At 28.5% G+C, this 15,627-nt stretch overlaps 1 protein-coding gene and 1 pseudogene across 1 annotated transcript; both read right to left on the minus strand.

Moving 5' to 3' along the window:
• Nucleotides 1–4,154: 4,154 nt before the first annotated feature.
• LOC114413779 lies at nucleotides 4,155–4,716 on the minus strand (annotated as a pseudogene).
• A 3,754-nt stretch (nucleotides 4,717–8,470) lies between these two features.
• LOC114411813 (flavonoid 3'-monooxygenase-like) lies at nucleotides 8,471–12,437 on the minus strand. The gene is made up of 3 exons (XM_028375517.1): nucleotides 11,772–12,437; nucleotides 9,488–9,928; nucleotides 8,471–9,326 (listed from the first exon to the last, which is right to left on the minus strand). The coding sequence occupies exons 1-3, from the start codon at nucleotides 12,213–12,215 to the stop codon at nucleotides 8,676–8,678; spliced, it is 1,536 nt and encodes a 511-aa protein (XP_028231318.1). The 5' UTR covers nucleotides 12,216–12,437; the 3' UTR covers nucleotides 8,471–8,675.
• Nucleotides 12,438–15,627: the final 3,190 nt, after the last annotated feature.

Genomic DNA, 15,627 nt, shown 5'->3' on the forward strand with positions numbered 1-15,627 from the left:
GTGTTAATTTCTTTCATATATATACAAAATAAATTTTATAATTTTTAGAGTAATCACGTAGCACACCTTCAATTCAACACCTCAGTCCTTCTTGACAATTTTTTTAGCATTTTTTATTGTTATACTTTTTCACTATGTATCTTTGTTGTCAAGTAAAAATGTTCTCTTTTGACAATACAATCATGTTGACAATCAAACGATCACTCACCACTTCATTAAGTAATTTTTCTTAGACTACAGATATTCTTTTCCGAAAGTAATTTTATTTGTGCTAAGTAGAATCATTGTGGTAGCATAGTTGTCTCGGTGAGAATTGGAGATCCAAGATTTAAACTTGAGACTTCTGATTAACCTGAAATAATCCATACTATTTGATTAACGTACTCGATGGTCTTCATTAAGTGATTTGACAAAATAATCACTTAATTTTATAAATTGTATTTTTAATTAATTATTTTTTTAATGAATTAAAATTCAACAATATATTTTTATATTGATAAACATTTAAAGAAAGATAGTTGTATTTTTGTGTGTGTCACGAAGACAGAAAAAGATTAACTAACTAGCCCTAACAAAAAGAGGATGAGAAGAAGCATTTGGGTAGACGTCATAAGCAACCAAAATTGTGTCCTGAGATGCTCCTATCTTGGCCAAGCTGTGATCAGCTACGACATGATTTTTTCTTCCCTTAAGGGGTGTTGAAAGAGTCAATAATGATCGAATCAATAATGCAAGTCCTTGTTGAATGAGTTGCAGTGCTAGCTGCTTAGTTTGGAGACTGACTCGCAAATTAAGTCACGTATATATGCCTCCTTTGGACCATGCTATATGGAGACCGTCATGAATGTATGGCATCATTCATGAGTTGTAACCCCACAAAAACCTGCATACACACCAATGACAAAAAAAACCATTGTAAATGGACAAAGAATCAAAGAGATATTAATTGTACTAATTAGTCAATGACCGTACTTTTTTGTGTATAAAATAATCATCATCATCAACAACAAAAACATCTCCTGAAAATCAAATTAAATCACTCTAGAATGGACGGAAAAACATATATTAGAGAATCACATTTTGTTGAAAAGGATTTTTTTTTTTAATAGTAGCAATATATAAATAGTGGTTAAAAATAAGGGCCAATATATGGTGATTGTCATGTTAAGGGTTCGTTATCGTAATGAAAAATCCTATTTTACAAAGGAGAATTAATACATGAATATGATATTTTTTTTTTGTTTTATGAAATGAAAACTTCAAATTTAGAACACGAATATGTTCTAATATTTATCAAAATTAGTTACTGATATATAAATCCCTATTTTATAAAGGAGAATCGATTTTTGTGTTATTAGTTTTCTTGCCAAAAAATTATTACCGTGAAGGATATTATATCAATTAATTCAACCAACAATTTGTCAAAAAGAAAATAAAAATCAACGAACAATTCAACACAATGCATCTAATAAAAGTTTGACATTTATTTGGCTCATCTAGCTAATAGTTTTTTTTTTGGGTACATAGCTCATCTAGTAGTTTGAAATATTGATATAGCATGACTCTGGACATTTACTAATAGTTTGACATTTTGATATATATAGGAAAACCAATGCTCGGGATGTCAGGTGCATAAGAGCATGTTTGAAAATGGATGAAAAATAACTTTTGAGGTAAAAATATCTTTTATTAATGAATCAGAATTCTTATTTTTGCTTTCATTTTTATTTTTATCTATCGGATCTAATATTAAAACGCATACTGTACAACTGCAAATCAAATATGCATTAAGTCTAGCTAATATCTTGTTAATCCTGGATTGTTGCGGTTGAAAACCTGCTGTCAATACATCTTACGGTTGAAATTGTTTGAAATTATATTTATTTTCATTATTTAACTAATTATTTAGTCTGTATATTGAATAAAATAAATATATATTTTATATAATCAAATTTTATAATAAATAAATATGGTTAAATGTATAAATTATATTAGAATTAAAATTTATAATAAATAAATATTTTTTAACATATGAACTATATTTTAAATTTATAATAAATAATTTATATTATTATTTTAATTAATGATAATTTCTTTTAAAAAATATTAAATTTTGATAACAGATTAAAAAAATTTCCTAAAACCACTCTCGTTAAAAAAGAAATCTAAAATATTCTCGTGAAACAATAACAGTTAGAAACACTGTTGTTCAATATAATTATTTGAATGTTTATATAGAGGGATGTATATTACTTTTTTTTCTTTCTTGTGAGAATTTCATGCCGTCAGTATTATCGTTAATCGTTTACTGGTATATTTTAGATAAGTTTGTGATAATTTTGATAGTTACAAAATGGTGATTGATTAGAAAATATTATATTAGTTTCTAAATAATATTTATATTAATATCAATGTTGACAAAAGTATATTAAATTTTCCATCGATCTCAAACGACTTTAAGGGTGTAATAACACATGAGAGTTGAAACTCAGATTTTTTTTTTTAGTAAGATATTTTTACAGCTAAAAATCATGAAATTAATCCTAGAGGGTAAAAATCACTAAAATAAATTTTATTTCTTTCAAAAAGTCAAATTTCTGTGGGTATATTTAACGAATTTAGACATCTACTAATTGTGTGCAGCAATGGTATTGTTGTTTACTTCTTCTTCTTTTTTTGGTTGTTTCATTAACAAAACTAGTACCAAACATTGACGGCATCGACCAAGGTTGATAAGTCCTGAGCGTCGGTTTTCCTACGATGCTAACAAAGGCTTATGAAATGGTCATGGTAACCCAAGTGGGAGAAGTAATAAAGGTTGCAGCAGGCTTGAAAGGGACTCAAGGGAGTGTTCACTCTAGATCGACTTTGCTTCGGTGCTGCTGTGGAGTTTTTGACCAAAGCAGGACAGAAAAAAAGAAACAAATTATCAAAATAGTGTAATATGAGAATAATTTATCTAGAGTGATTGTTTTCTGAGGTATTTGTATCTTGTATCAGTGGGTGCCATTTTGATTGACACTTTCAATATTAATTATTTTTTACTTTTTATATTGATTATATTTATAATTGATTTAAAAAATAATTTTTACATCAACTATAAGTATACCGGACGTAGAAAGTAAAGAATAATTAACATGTGAGTAACACCTCTAAACAAAAATGCATAAAAAAAATAACTCTTATAAGATAATAAATTGTTCTAAAATTGGTTTTTGCTTGAGGAGAAAGAAAACTTGGAAGAAGAAAGTAGTAGAAAAGGCCATGTAAGAATATATTTTAAACCTTAGAGCTTTTTTTAATATCATTGAATCTGAGTTCTATTTGAAAAATTCCAAAATAACTGAATAGAAATCATGTTCCAAGATTTTAGGAGCTGTCACCGGTAATGAGTAAAACAAAATAAAAAACTAACATATTCATAACAGCAAAATAACAAATTTAACTTATTCAAACTAAAATCACTTTGGCAGCATCTCAAAGGCACAATCTCAACAAGGTTTCAGGTCCATTGTCTTATTAACAGAACGAAGGATTGGGAAAAAATAGTGTGAACTTAGTTGATGTTATATAACCTTCTGTTGGTTGGACCTACACTAACTTATGTCAATTTGATTTTCATTACATTTTTTTTTCTAAATTGAAAAAAATAAAATACCAATGCTAGCATGACTAGCTAGTGATGACAAACATAACATTAAAAAAAAACCTTCGTTCACACAAAAAATGGGATGACAAAATTAGAATGATCCATGTGGTGTAGTAATAAGCAAAACATGTTGTTGGATGACGTATGATGTGAGAATAATCATTTTATGTGAGAATAAAAATGATCAATTTTAACCGTTAAATTAAAATAAAAAACATATATTAATAATATTTTAAATTCAAATTAAAATCACATTTCATCATAAAATCTCAAATTATCATTGTGTAAAAATAATCACTTGTCATAATCAACAATATTTTCAAAACATAAGAAAATAAAGCATTGGGATAATTTTTTTATTAATAGACAATGATCCTTTGATACACATTATTAAAAGAAGCTAAATTCTAAATCATGGTGTCAATGATGAATATACATGTTGTGAGAGCCTAGGGTGAGGGTGGAAGGAAAGAGGAATTGCTCTTTGAAGAGTGAGCCCATATGCTTAATCCATGTTGAACTTTTTTGGATCATACCCATTCTTCAACTCCCAATCAAATGTGTGTTAAGGTAGCAATGAGCAATTGAACTAGCTTTAGGCCTAAGCTCATACCAACACATATTTTACGCCCAACACCAAAAGGTAGAAGCTCAAAGTTATTACCTTTAACGTCAACATCAACCTTCTCACCATCGAGAAAAAACCTTTCAGGCTTGAACTCCAATAGGTCAAGCCATTCCTTAAGATCACGTCCTATGGCCCAAACATTAATCAAGAGAGTTGCACTTTTGGGGATGTGATAATTGAATATCTCACAACTATTTTTAGCAAGTCGTGGGAGGGAAAGAGGGGTTGGTGGGTGGAGATGTAACGTTTCCTTCACCACAACTTGCAAGTAAGGGAGGTGGGGCAAATCTAGTTCAGTCACAAGCCTATCCTGTCCCACAACAATATTCAACTCTTGTTGGACTTGGACCATAATTCTTGGGTTCTTTATAAGTTTTGCAATTATCCAGTCTATTGTGTTTGATGATGTATCTATCCCTGCACTAAACATGTCCCGCAAAATTTTTCAATATATGTAGTTATTTGTTCATGAGTTAAATATATGTGATGATGTGATTAAATTCTTATGTAGTCATTAAATTTGTGAGAAATACAAACATCATGTGTTGTAGAATTAATTCAAATCATTGCAAAAAGAGTTAAGATTGCTTTCATCTCCGATTTGAGGAGTTTATGTCCTTGAGGAGTCTTTTATGCCCTTGAGGAGTTTATGTCCAAGCAATACCATAAGCTCCAACATCATAGATTTAAATTCATCCGCCATAGGATCAAAACTACTAATGTTGTCATTGAAAAGTCGTCGTCCTATCATTGTTCTTGCTAGAATATTGGTGGTACATACATTCAAGAATTGTCTTAAATTTACTGATTTAGAACATGATCTTCCTAAATTATTTGCCAATCTTTCTACCTCTTCCTGCATATATACATATGTGTATTTTAGTTACATACTTATTTTATTATTCCCATTTGAAACATAAAATAGACTCAACTGGACATATTATTTTTTCCTTAATTTCTAGTTAAGCATGTAATCTACCACTGTTATTTTCTCATATTCATGCTTCACAAATCATGAGGTGTACCTATTAGAGAATGACGAGGCAGAACAAAGTTGGTGATTCAAGGAGAGGACTTTGTGACGGAGTTAATTAGAACCAATTGATAGATTTTGTGGTTTAAGAACAACGAAGTGTCATGTTTGTCAAGTAGGATGAAAAAACCTTAAAAATAATACTTCCAGAGCTCATAAAAAGTTCGGCTGCATAAAAACATCTAATTCATGATTTTTTTTTCAGACCTCCTAAAGTATATAATTATTTTCTTAAAATAGTCATGATCACTATTCACTTTTATATGATTTTTTTCCTTGAATCATTGTTTTTTTTCAAATAAAGACAAAAAGCTAATAGGTTAAAAAGGCCTAAAAATATTTATTTTAAAGATTATTCATTCCAACTAAATTCCTTTCATCCACTAAATTTGAATTAGATACCATATTAAAGGGGACAAAATTTAATTTCAGTCAAATTAATGATTTATTGGTTATTCTATTCTACTGCCATTTAACATTTAGTTTTTAAATAATCTTTTAAATTTTTAAATCAATAATATTTTTTCCGAAATATATTTTTTGTTCATTAAAAATTAATTATTTTAAAATTAACTTATGAATTTCATTTTTTTTTTAAATTCTCTCATTTAATTTTTCAATAAGTACTTAAAAATTTATAAACACTTTGTTAAAATTTCAAAATCAAATGTTTATTTCGGTTGGAGAACTCAGAAAAATAAAAACTAATCTAAACTTGACCATACTTTTTTACTATTTCTATGTTAAGTTAATTGCTTTGCCTAATGGAATTAGTGTTGAATAGTTCTTCCATTCCAAAAACCGTGACTTTTTCAACCACGCTCAATTATTGTCCGGCAAAATTTACTTAGCTTGTTGAAAAATTATTTTTTTTTTCTCTTTTTAGAAAGCTTTTAACTAAAAACGATTTTTACTGTCAAACAAACATTTTCCTAAGAATGTTTTTTTTATTACAACGCATTCTTAAGAATCTGAGAATCTTATTATAATCTCCGAAAATTATAAATGTAAGTTATATTAATTAATGTTTAAAGACTAACACCACTAATTAATTTTGTTAAGGATTAATATGTTTCTTGCTAAAAAATTTAAAGATGAAGTTGAAATATTGTTTTTAAACAATTTTGTGGTATTGTTTATAGTTACAAATTGGAGATTGGTTAGAGATCCTTGTATTAATTTCCAAATATTTTTTATACAAAATGATGTTACGTTCTACTAGTTTAAAAGCCTGATGTACGTATATTATGGGTCTCAACAAGAATTAATTATGCAAATTATGCAGGATATTTTATGTGATGACGGTGGGATTTACATATGTAACACTTTATGTTCTTGTATCACTTAATAGTACTACCGGTACCCGATCAATAATATTTTTTGCTGATCCAATTTTTTTAAAAGTCTTAATTATTAGATTTTTTATTTAAGGCTTAATTATTAATTTTATCCCTTTATTTATTTAGAATATTTAATTAGATCTTTTTTTTTCAAAAGCTTCAATCAAATCCTTTATTTTTTTTAAATGTCTCAATCCTACCTTTTTCATTCAATTGAAATTAACGTTTTTCTTCTATAAATAGTGGTACGACCGATTTTAATCGACATTATATTTATTATTATATTAAAATTAAAAATATAATTTAAAAAAGTAGTCATTTTAAACTAACATTATAATTAAAAAACATTTTCCAAAGAAAGGAGGATTTGATCTTGATGAAACATGTACAATTGAGGGGAGTTAAATAATAAGAAGATTTTCATCAATGAATCATGAACAAATCACATAACTAAACTTAACACTACACATTTAAGTTTATGTGTCTTTCTTTCTGTCATATGGTACTTAACTTTCTCATTCTTATTCATATTGGACTCACACGTGTAACAGCACAAGTTTGGATTGAAGATCTTCATATGTATTACATGTATTCACATATATGTTAATTGGAAAAGCATGAGTGGCAATTTGCTAAACATTAGCTCAAGGCTAAAGGAAAAAGGATAACTTGAAAATATTTTCAATAGAGATTTATGGAAAAGTATTTTCTAGAAGATCTCAAATGGAATAACAACCGAATTTAGCCATCAAATTTAGCTTGAAAATACTTAGTCACAAATAGAGACCGACTTAGCCACTGATAATAATATGTCATTTGTGCAAAACTGCAACTACTTTTGGGCATGATCAATAACAATACCTTAGTCGCTAATTTCAGTCACAACGTCATTAAAATGAAAAATTCTAAAATTATAGCAACTGATTTTGAGACCAACAATTTATTTGAGTCAGCAACCAATGTGATTTCAGTTGCTAACCGAGTTAATGATGTCAAGTATGCAGAAAAGATTTTAGATGCTGGTGGCAATACATTTTTGTTTAGCGATAGAAAATAGTTCAGTCTCTATTTTCTCAATAAATTTCGGAAATGGTTTCCTTGGCGAGAAAGCTTTTGACTTTTATCGACTGAAATAATTCTGTCGCTATTTGGATATTTAGATTCCCATTCTTACTAATATTTAATTATTAATATTAATATATTGTAAATATTTCATATACAATTGTAATAATAATAATAATCATAAAATAATTTAGGATATGATTTTTTTAAAAAAAATATTTTTCATATTTTTGTAAAGAAGACCTAACATAAATATGTCTTACAACATAGTTTTTTTTTTCTTTTAAAATAGAGGCACTTTACATGTTTGCATGTAAATGGTGGTTAAAAAACGCTAAGGTGTGCTAAGTTTGAAAATGGATTATGAACTATCTAAATTTATAATAGTAAGAGCATATCATAAGGGAAAAAAGGATAAAAATATCTCTACATTATAATTTTTTAAATATTTTCTACTTTAGAAAAATAGAAATATTATTTAGATATATTTTTTTTGTTACCTTGAATTAAGTGATACCAAATAGCTAAGGCAAGAAAATTGGTATAACAAAAAAGAAACAAAAAAATGTCCTTTGTACGTGTGTTCCAAATAGTTAAAGCAACTTTTGTTTTCATAAGTATGTGAATACATTTTGACTTGAACAATAAAAATTCTCCCTCTTTATGTTAGTTAAAAAAAAAGAACAATTATAAACTTTATATAGTCTTAGACCAATTGGAATAATTAGTTTTGCCTTTGATTACTCCATAACATTCTCTAATGTCGTAAACTTATAATTATTTTATGACCATTGCATGTCTCAATTAAATTACATCCTCATACAAAGTTTGAGACATAGTAATTAATTATTTAATTCCTACTTTTTTTTCAAAACATAACAAATTAAAGCACCCTCTTGATTTTTTTTTATTAACAAGCAATACTCCTTGGATACATATTATTAAGGGAAGCTAAACTCTAAATCACAATGACAATGATGAATACACATGTTGTGAAAGCCTAGGGTGAGTGTGGATGGAAAGAGGCACCGCTCTTTGGAGGGTGAGACCATATGCTTCATCCATGTTGAGCTTTTTTGGGTCATACCCATTCTCTAACTCCCAATCAAATGCATGAGCTAGGGAAGCAATGAGTAGTTGAACCACCTTTATGCCTAAGCTCATGCCCACACATATTCTACGCCCAGCACCAAAGGGTATAACCTCAAAGTTATTTCCCCTAATATCAACATCAGCCTTCTCACCACCAGGGAGGAATCTTTCAGGCTTAAACTCTAATGGGTCAAGCCATTCCTTAGGGTCACGTCCTATGGCCCAAACATTGACCAAGAGAGTTGCACCTTTGGGAATGTGATAATTGAATATCTCACAACTTTCTTCAGCAACTCGTGGGAGTGAAAGAGGGGTTGGTGGGTGGAGACGTAATGTTTCCTTCACCACAGCATTCAAGTAAGGAAGGTGGGGCAAGTCTAGTTCGGTCACAAGCCTATTTTGACCTACAATAGTAGTCAACTCTTGTTGGACTTTGATCATAATTTTTGGGTTCTTAATAAGTTCTGCAATGGCCCATTCTATTGTGCTCAATGATGTGTCTGTTCCGGCTGTAAACATATCCTGTAAAAATAAGTTAACATATGTAATTATTTTTTCATGAGTTGTATATAGGTGATGAATTACTGAATTCTTCTAAAGTAATTAAATTCGTGAGATGTTTGAATCATTGCAGAGAAAGTATCAAGAGATTTAAAATTATTGTATATTGAGAATGCACATACCCCAAGTATTGATTTGATTTCTTCTTCAACGAGTTCATGCCCTTCTTGAGGAGTCTCTTTAAGGGACAACAATACACTTAACAAGTCTTGATGTTTGGCATTCTTGGAAATTTTGTGTTCCTCAAGAATGGAGGATAAAAGTATATCAAACCTCTTGTGCAATTTCTTGGTCTTAGTTTTCAATCCTTGAAGGTCCAACCAATCTAAGGGAGGAATGAAGTCACCAATGTTGAAAACTCCAAGCAATGCCATATGTTCCTCCACCATAGATTTAAACTCATCTGCCCTTGGATCACAGTTACAACTATCGTCGTTGAAAATTCGGCGTCCTATCGTTATCCTTGCCATTATATTGGTGATACATACGTTCAATAATTGCCTCAAGTTCACTGCTTTAGAATTTGATCTTGTTAAATTACATGCCAATCTTTCTACCTCTTCCTGCATATGTGAGTATTTTAGTTGCATATTTATTTTATTATTCCCATTTGAAAAATTAAATAGACTGCAAAGGACGCATTAATTTTTCCTTTCTAGTTTAACGTGTAGTCTACCACTGTTGTTTTCTCAATTAATGTCGATGTCTGTTCTCTTATTGGTCATATTTTTACTTCCGTAAAAAATGTTTCTTTCATGTATACTAGTACATTTTTTTTTAATGCTTTTTACATTTATTTTGTAAAATGTCACGACACTAATAAATAAAAAGAGCAAATGATGCCATTTTACAATTATATAATATTTTTTTAAGTAAAGATATAAGATAAATTTGAAAACAACTAATACGAAAATATGAAATTTTTTGCTCTTTGGATGCATGAATACTTGTTCCAAGTGCTTGTAATAATAGTTAGTTCTTGTTTACTTGTGTTTATCTTTTAGGCTTAATATTTTTATATTTCCTTATTTGTCTCAATGATTAGTTGAAAGTCAAGGTATTATTAAAATAAAGTCTCTCTCATTAATCTCTTTCTCTCTTAAAATAAAACATTATTTCTCCCGAATATTATTCTTTTTAGGGAAATATTATTTGAGAAATGTTTAGTACAAAAACCATTTTTCGTCACTTCCACATAAGCTTTTGTCGTATATCAAGCGTAAAATATTCGTACCGAATAGCAAACGTTGTTTGTTAAAACAAGAAGTATCAATTAAAAATTTATAAAAGTTTAATATAAAGAAAACAATCTTCACTTGATCTTGACAAAAATGGTTTTGTAGCTCGATCGTGAGCATTTTCCTTATTCATGTTACTTGTAAATTTTTTTACTGTGAAGCATCAAGAGTTTGTGGTGCAGGTATACAAACCCCACAGTAAAATTTTCTGTTTTTTTAATGTTATTTATGCATTTTCCTTAATAATGTTGAATTTGTGTCATGTTGATAATTAGGAGTGGAGATGAGCCGAGCAACTTGCTGAGGACCTTCAGCTCGGCCTATGTAAAGCTCGGCTTGACTTGTTTACTATAAAGGTCAACCTCAAGCTTTTTAAAAAGTCTTTTTAGATAAAAAGGCCAAGCTCAAATCATAAAAAAAACTTGTTAAGCTAACTAATAATAATAATAATAATAATAATAACTTTATTTTATCAAATTTTATTTTATCCAGATTTTATTCTATTTAGATTTTATTTTATTCAGATTTTATTCTATCTAGATTTTATTTCATCCAGATTTTATTTCATCCCATCTTATCTTGTCCAGATTTTATTTTATTTCGTTTATGCGCTTGGACTTAAAATAGATTTGTAAGCTTTGAGGCTGAGGACTTATATAACAGCACCAAGTTTTTAGTTTAGGGAGTTTTTTTTCGAAGAGGAGAATAATTCTAGGATTTTAGAATTTCAGTTTTTATGACTGTTCATGCACACTGTTCACGTAGAATAAAATTCATTTTCGGTAAATCATCTCTAATCCATACATTTTTTAATATTATGCTATTTTTTGACTTCAATATGATTGTTTATCAATTATTTTTGGATTTGTACATTACTTTACGAAATTTTATAAGTTTCTTTTTTTAGTTAGTATTTCACTAGGTTTTAAAATAATTAATTAATCAAGACTTTTAAATAGGTTCGTGGGCAAGCCAGACTTTTATATAAGTCGAACCGAGCTTAAAAAAAAGTTTATGCCAGATAATGAGTCAAGCTCAAGCCTAGTAAAACTTGGCTTGGCTCATTTTCACCCCTATTGATCATCATTCACCAATAATTTCTTTAATTACACCTTTAAATATTTCTATGATGAAAAAAAAATATATGGCTGATCGAAATGATGCTCACCTGTCGCAGTTGACTAAAATTGTCCATGGCCTTGCCGGAGAACATGTGAACGGTACATATTTTGCGTAGGAACCGCCACCGTGGTCCGTAGGGATAAAAAGCAATGTCTTTTTTGTTATAGGTCATGTATGTGGTCCTGAAGTTATATGGACGGTTGCAAAAATTGGCGTCGTGGACCTTCAAGAACTGCTCCGCCACGGCGGCGGAGGCAGCCACCACCACGTGGACGAAGCCCAACCGGAGGTGCATGAGCGGCCCATGAGTCTTAGCCAAGGCTGCCAGGCCCTGGTGTGGCGCAGGGCCCATGTGGGGCAAGTTTCCAACGATGGGCCATGGCCTGGGCCCTGGTGGCAGAGGTAATGAAGGCCCGGCAATGTGCTTCAAAACCCGGTAAATAAGGATTGCTGCTACGATAGTGGCTACGGCTATAACCCAAGGAGACATGGATATAGATTATGTGTTGTTTTGTATCGTGCTTTAAACAACGGGGTATATATGCTCTGAACCTAATACTATTGTGCTGATAGGCCGATCGTGTCACAAAAACAACACAACCTCCTCCATCGGTATATATAGTTTGAAAAGATTAATGAAAGGAAAAAGATATTGTGTGCGTTAACAACGTAGGACTCAATGTTCGGCACTCAACTTATTGAGGCTGTGTATGAATGAAGAAGTATTTTAAGCGAACTTGTGTTTACATGAAGATTTCTACGAGAGTTTTTTTTTATTATTATAGAGGATTTAAAATATTTTATTCGGATAGAGAATTTAGATTATTATTTTTAAAAAAAATATGAATTTATGAAAGTATTTTGATATTTTAAATTATAGAATTTTAAATTTCACATAAAAATAAAAATTTGAAAATGTTCATACTCTCTCCCGTTGTCTTGTCTCTTCTTTCTTCTCCATCTATCTATCTCCAATGTTTCTCTCTCCCATCTGTCTCTTCTCTCCCCATGTCTTTCACCCTCTAGTTTTTGCTCCCTTTCTATCGCATTTCTATCTTATTTTTCCTCTATTTCTTTTCTCTAATATTGATATAAAAATATCAATATTTGTTATTTTTAATTAATAAATATTTAAAAATTGGCTGATGTTTATCTTCATATAGTTTAATATTAAAATTTCAATTTTTAAATATACATTTAAAAAATAAATTTTGCATATTGTAAACATTGAATTGCCTTTCCAAACTAAAAATTTAATTAATTTATTCAAACACAATGAAAAATTAATTTTCAGGACAATTTAGAAACTGAAATTTATTGTTTAAATATTTTATTAAATAAATTTTGAATTTTTTATATTTTTTTTAAACCAAAATCTTTTATAATTTTTTTAGGCTTTTATAAAAGAAACTTAATTAATTTTAATTCAAGAATTCTAAATTTCATTTAATGTTCAAGCATTTAAAAATTTCTCTCTTTCGTTATAAACAAAATTCTCTCTTTCTTTTTTGCTTTCATATATTGTGTGCGCGTCACACTTAATATTCAACATTGAATACATTCATAGTTTGAGAATTTTTTTTCAACTTCTCGTAAAATAAAATATTTTTCAACTTTCTCATTTCGGTAAATCAAGCCATTACGTAAGACTAAGACTAACAATAATATATCCACTCAAATAGAATTATCTTCGTTAAAAGATAAATATAATCTAAACAAAAAATAATAACAACTTACTTAACTTATTTGGATAGAGTTTAATATTTATACACGGTAAAATTTTTACCTTTTCTTTCGAACATAAATTATGTTTAAATTATTTTAAGATAATTATATTAAAAGTTATCAAACTTATTATATATGATGAGTTGTCATTAAATCTGTGTAAAAAAATTTATATTATCAATGTATAACTTTTCTTAAATTAATTTGTAAAAGTTTTTTATTAGCTTTTCCAAAAATTATTCTTTAACTTATAAATAAAGTTTAATGTTTATGTACCTATGGTATAAAATAATTTTATATTATCATTTAATCATATATTATTGTTTGAATTACTTTTAAATAATTATTTTAAAATTCAACAAAACTTACCATACATGGTAAGTTGTAAGGTGAATTGTGATAAAATGATCGTAAAAATTTATAATTATATCAGTGCACAATCATTCTTCTCTTATAAACAAACTAATAATTTTAGCTTATAGAAATACTTGTTTTATTTTTTCTTTCTTATTTATTTTTTATAGATATTTTAGAAAAGTTTATTTAAGCATTCCTTAAATTAAATTAAAGATCCAATTTGTTACTTTTATTTTTCTCCTTTAACAACAATAAATAAATAATATTTATCAATAAATCATTGATCTAAGTGATATGGACTCAGTTCCCTTAAAACAAAATCTATAATTTAAACCTTGTGAAAGAAAAAGATGTGATTGAAAAAAAAAACTACTAAACATAACCCGTCAAGTTCTTTAAAAAGATTAATCAACATGTTAATAGATTTTCTATACTAATATCATAGTGGACACAAACCAACACTCAATGCTTCATAAAATTAAGATTTTTCTTCTGAAGATACATAAAAGAATTTCAATGGCTAAAGATGTTATTTCAATGTAAGGATTTCAATCATGATCAGTTCAATAAAGGCTAACATATTTTGAATATCATAATAAGAATTCGTATCATAAAGGAAAAACACACTATTGTACAAAGGAGAATTAATACATAAATACGATTTGTTTTTTAAATTACAGCACGTACACTTTTATAATTAATCCTTATCAATATTTACTGACATTTATAGCCCTGTTTTTATTATATTGCTAATTGCTAAAGGGAATCAAATTTTGTGTTATTAATTAAATCAACCAACAATTCAACACAAATACACATAACACAATGCATCTATTCCTAATTTGACTTTTTTTTCCCAACTAATAGTTTTACATTTGATATCGGCACGCATTTCCTCTAAACTCATAAATAATTAATCATATACATATACATATAATTTTATATTAATTAAAAAATTTAATTTACATCATTTAATAGTAAGGTTATTTGTAAAATGGATTTCATTGAAATTTGATATCATAAATAAAAAAGAGTCGATAAAAATAGAATTAAAAGAAATTGAAAAATGTTTTAGAAATAATTGCATTAAATAAAATAAAATGAGTCAAATTTATTTATATTTAAATTCAACATATAAGATTATTTTTTTCTTATATATGAATCCAGAATTATTATTCTACAAAACAAAATCTATTAAGTCTGACATTGGATTAGCCTTTGTTGGTGAAGTTTTTATCAACCAGAAATTTAACACATATTATAGATATTATAGGTCTATATTAATAATGTAATAATTATATTAAAAATAATTTGATTAGTATAGGAATTTGATTAGCCTCTGTGTGTGAGATAATGCTACGTTCTAAAAGTCTAGTTTTGAAAGTCAGATCAGATATGTTAAGAAAGTACTTTAAGCGATCTCAAGACTTTATATGTAATAAGGACATATGATCGAGTTGGAACATAGACTTTTTCTTATTATTGTATATAAGGTCATAATAAGATTTAATTTTTCTCTATAACGCAGGCATATGGTGTTGTTTTCCTTCTTTCATCATCACTACCATATTTTCCTAATTTAACATGGCCAGCATCGCCGGAAAAGTTGACACTAAGTGGAAAAGGACAACTATATAAACTTCAATTTAATGTCAAATACGATCCTCAACGCAATAAGCTATGGTTGAACATTATGCGCCTGACATCTCCGGCTTCGGCTTTCTTACGATGCTAACAAAGACTTGTTCTAACTGTTGACTTGACTCACACTAAGATTGATGCCAATTTGAAAAGATCAAGTCCAACAAATAATCCTCAAA

Source organism: Glycine soja, chromosome 5 (assembly GCF_004193775.1).
Source record: "Glycine soja cultivar W05 chromosome 5, ASM419377v2, whole genome shotgun sequence".
NCBI lineage: Eukaryota > Viridiplantae > Streptophyta > Magnoliopsida > Fabales > Fabaceae > Glycine > Glycine soja.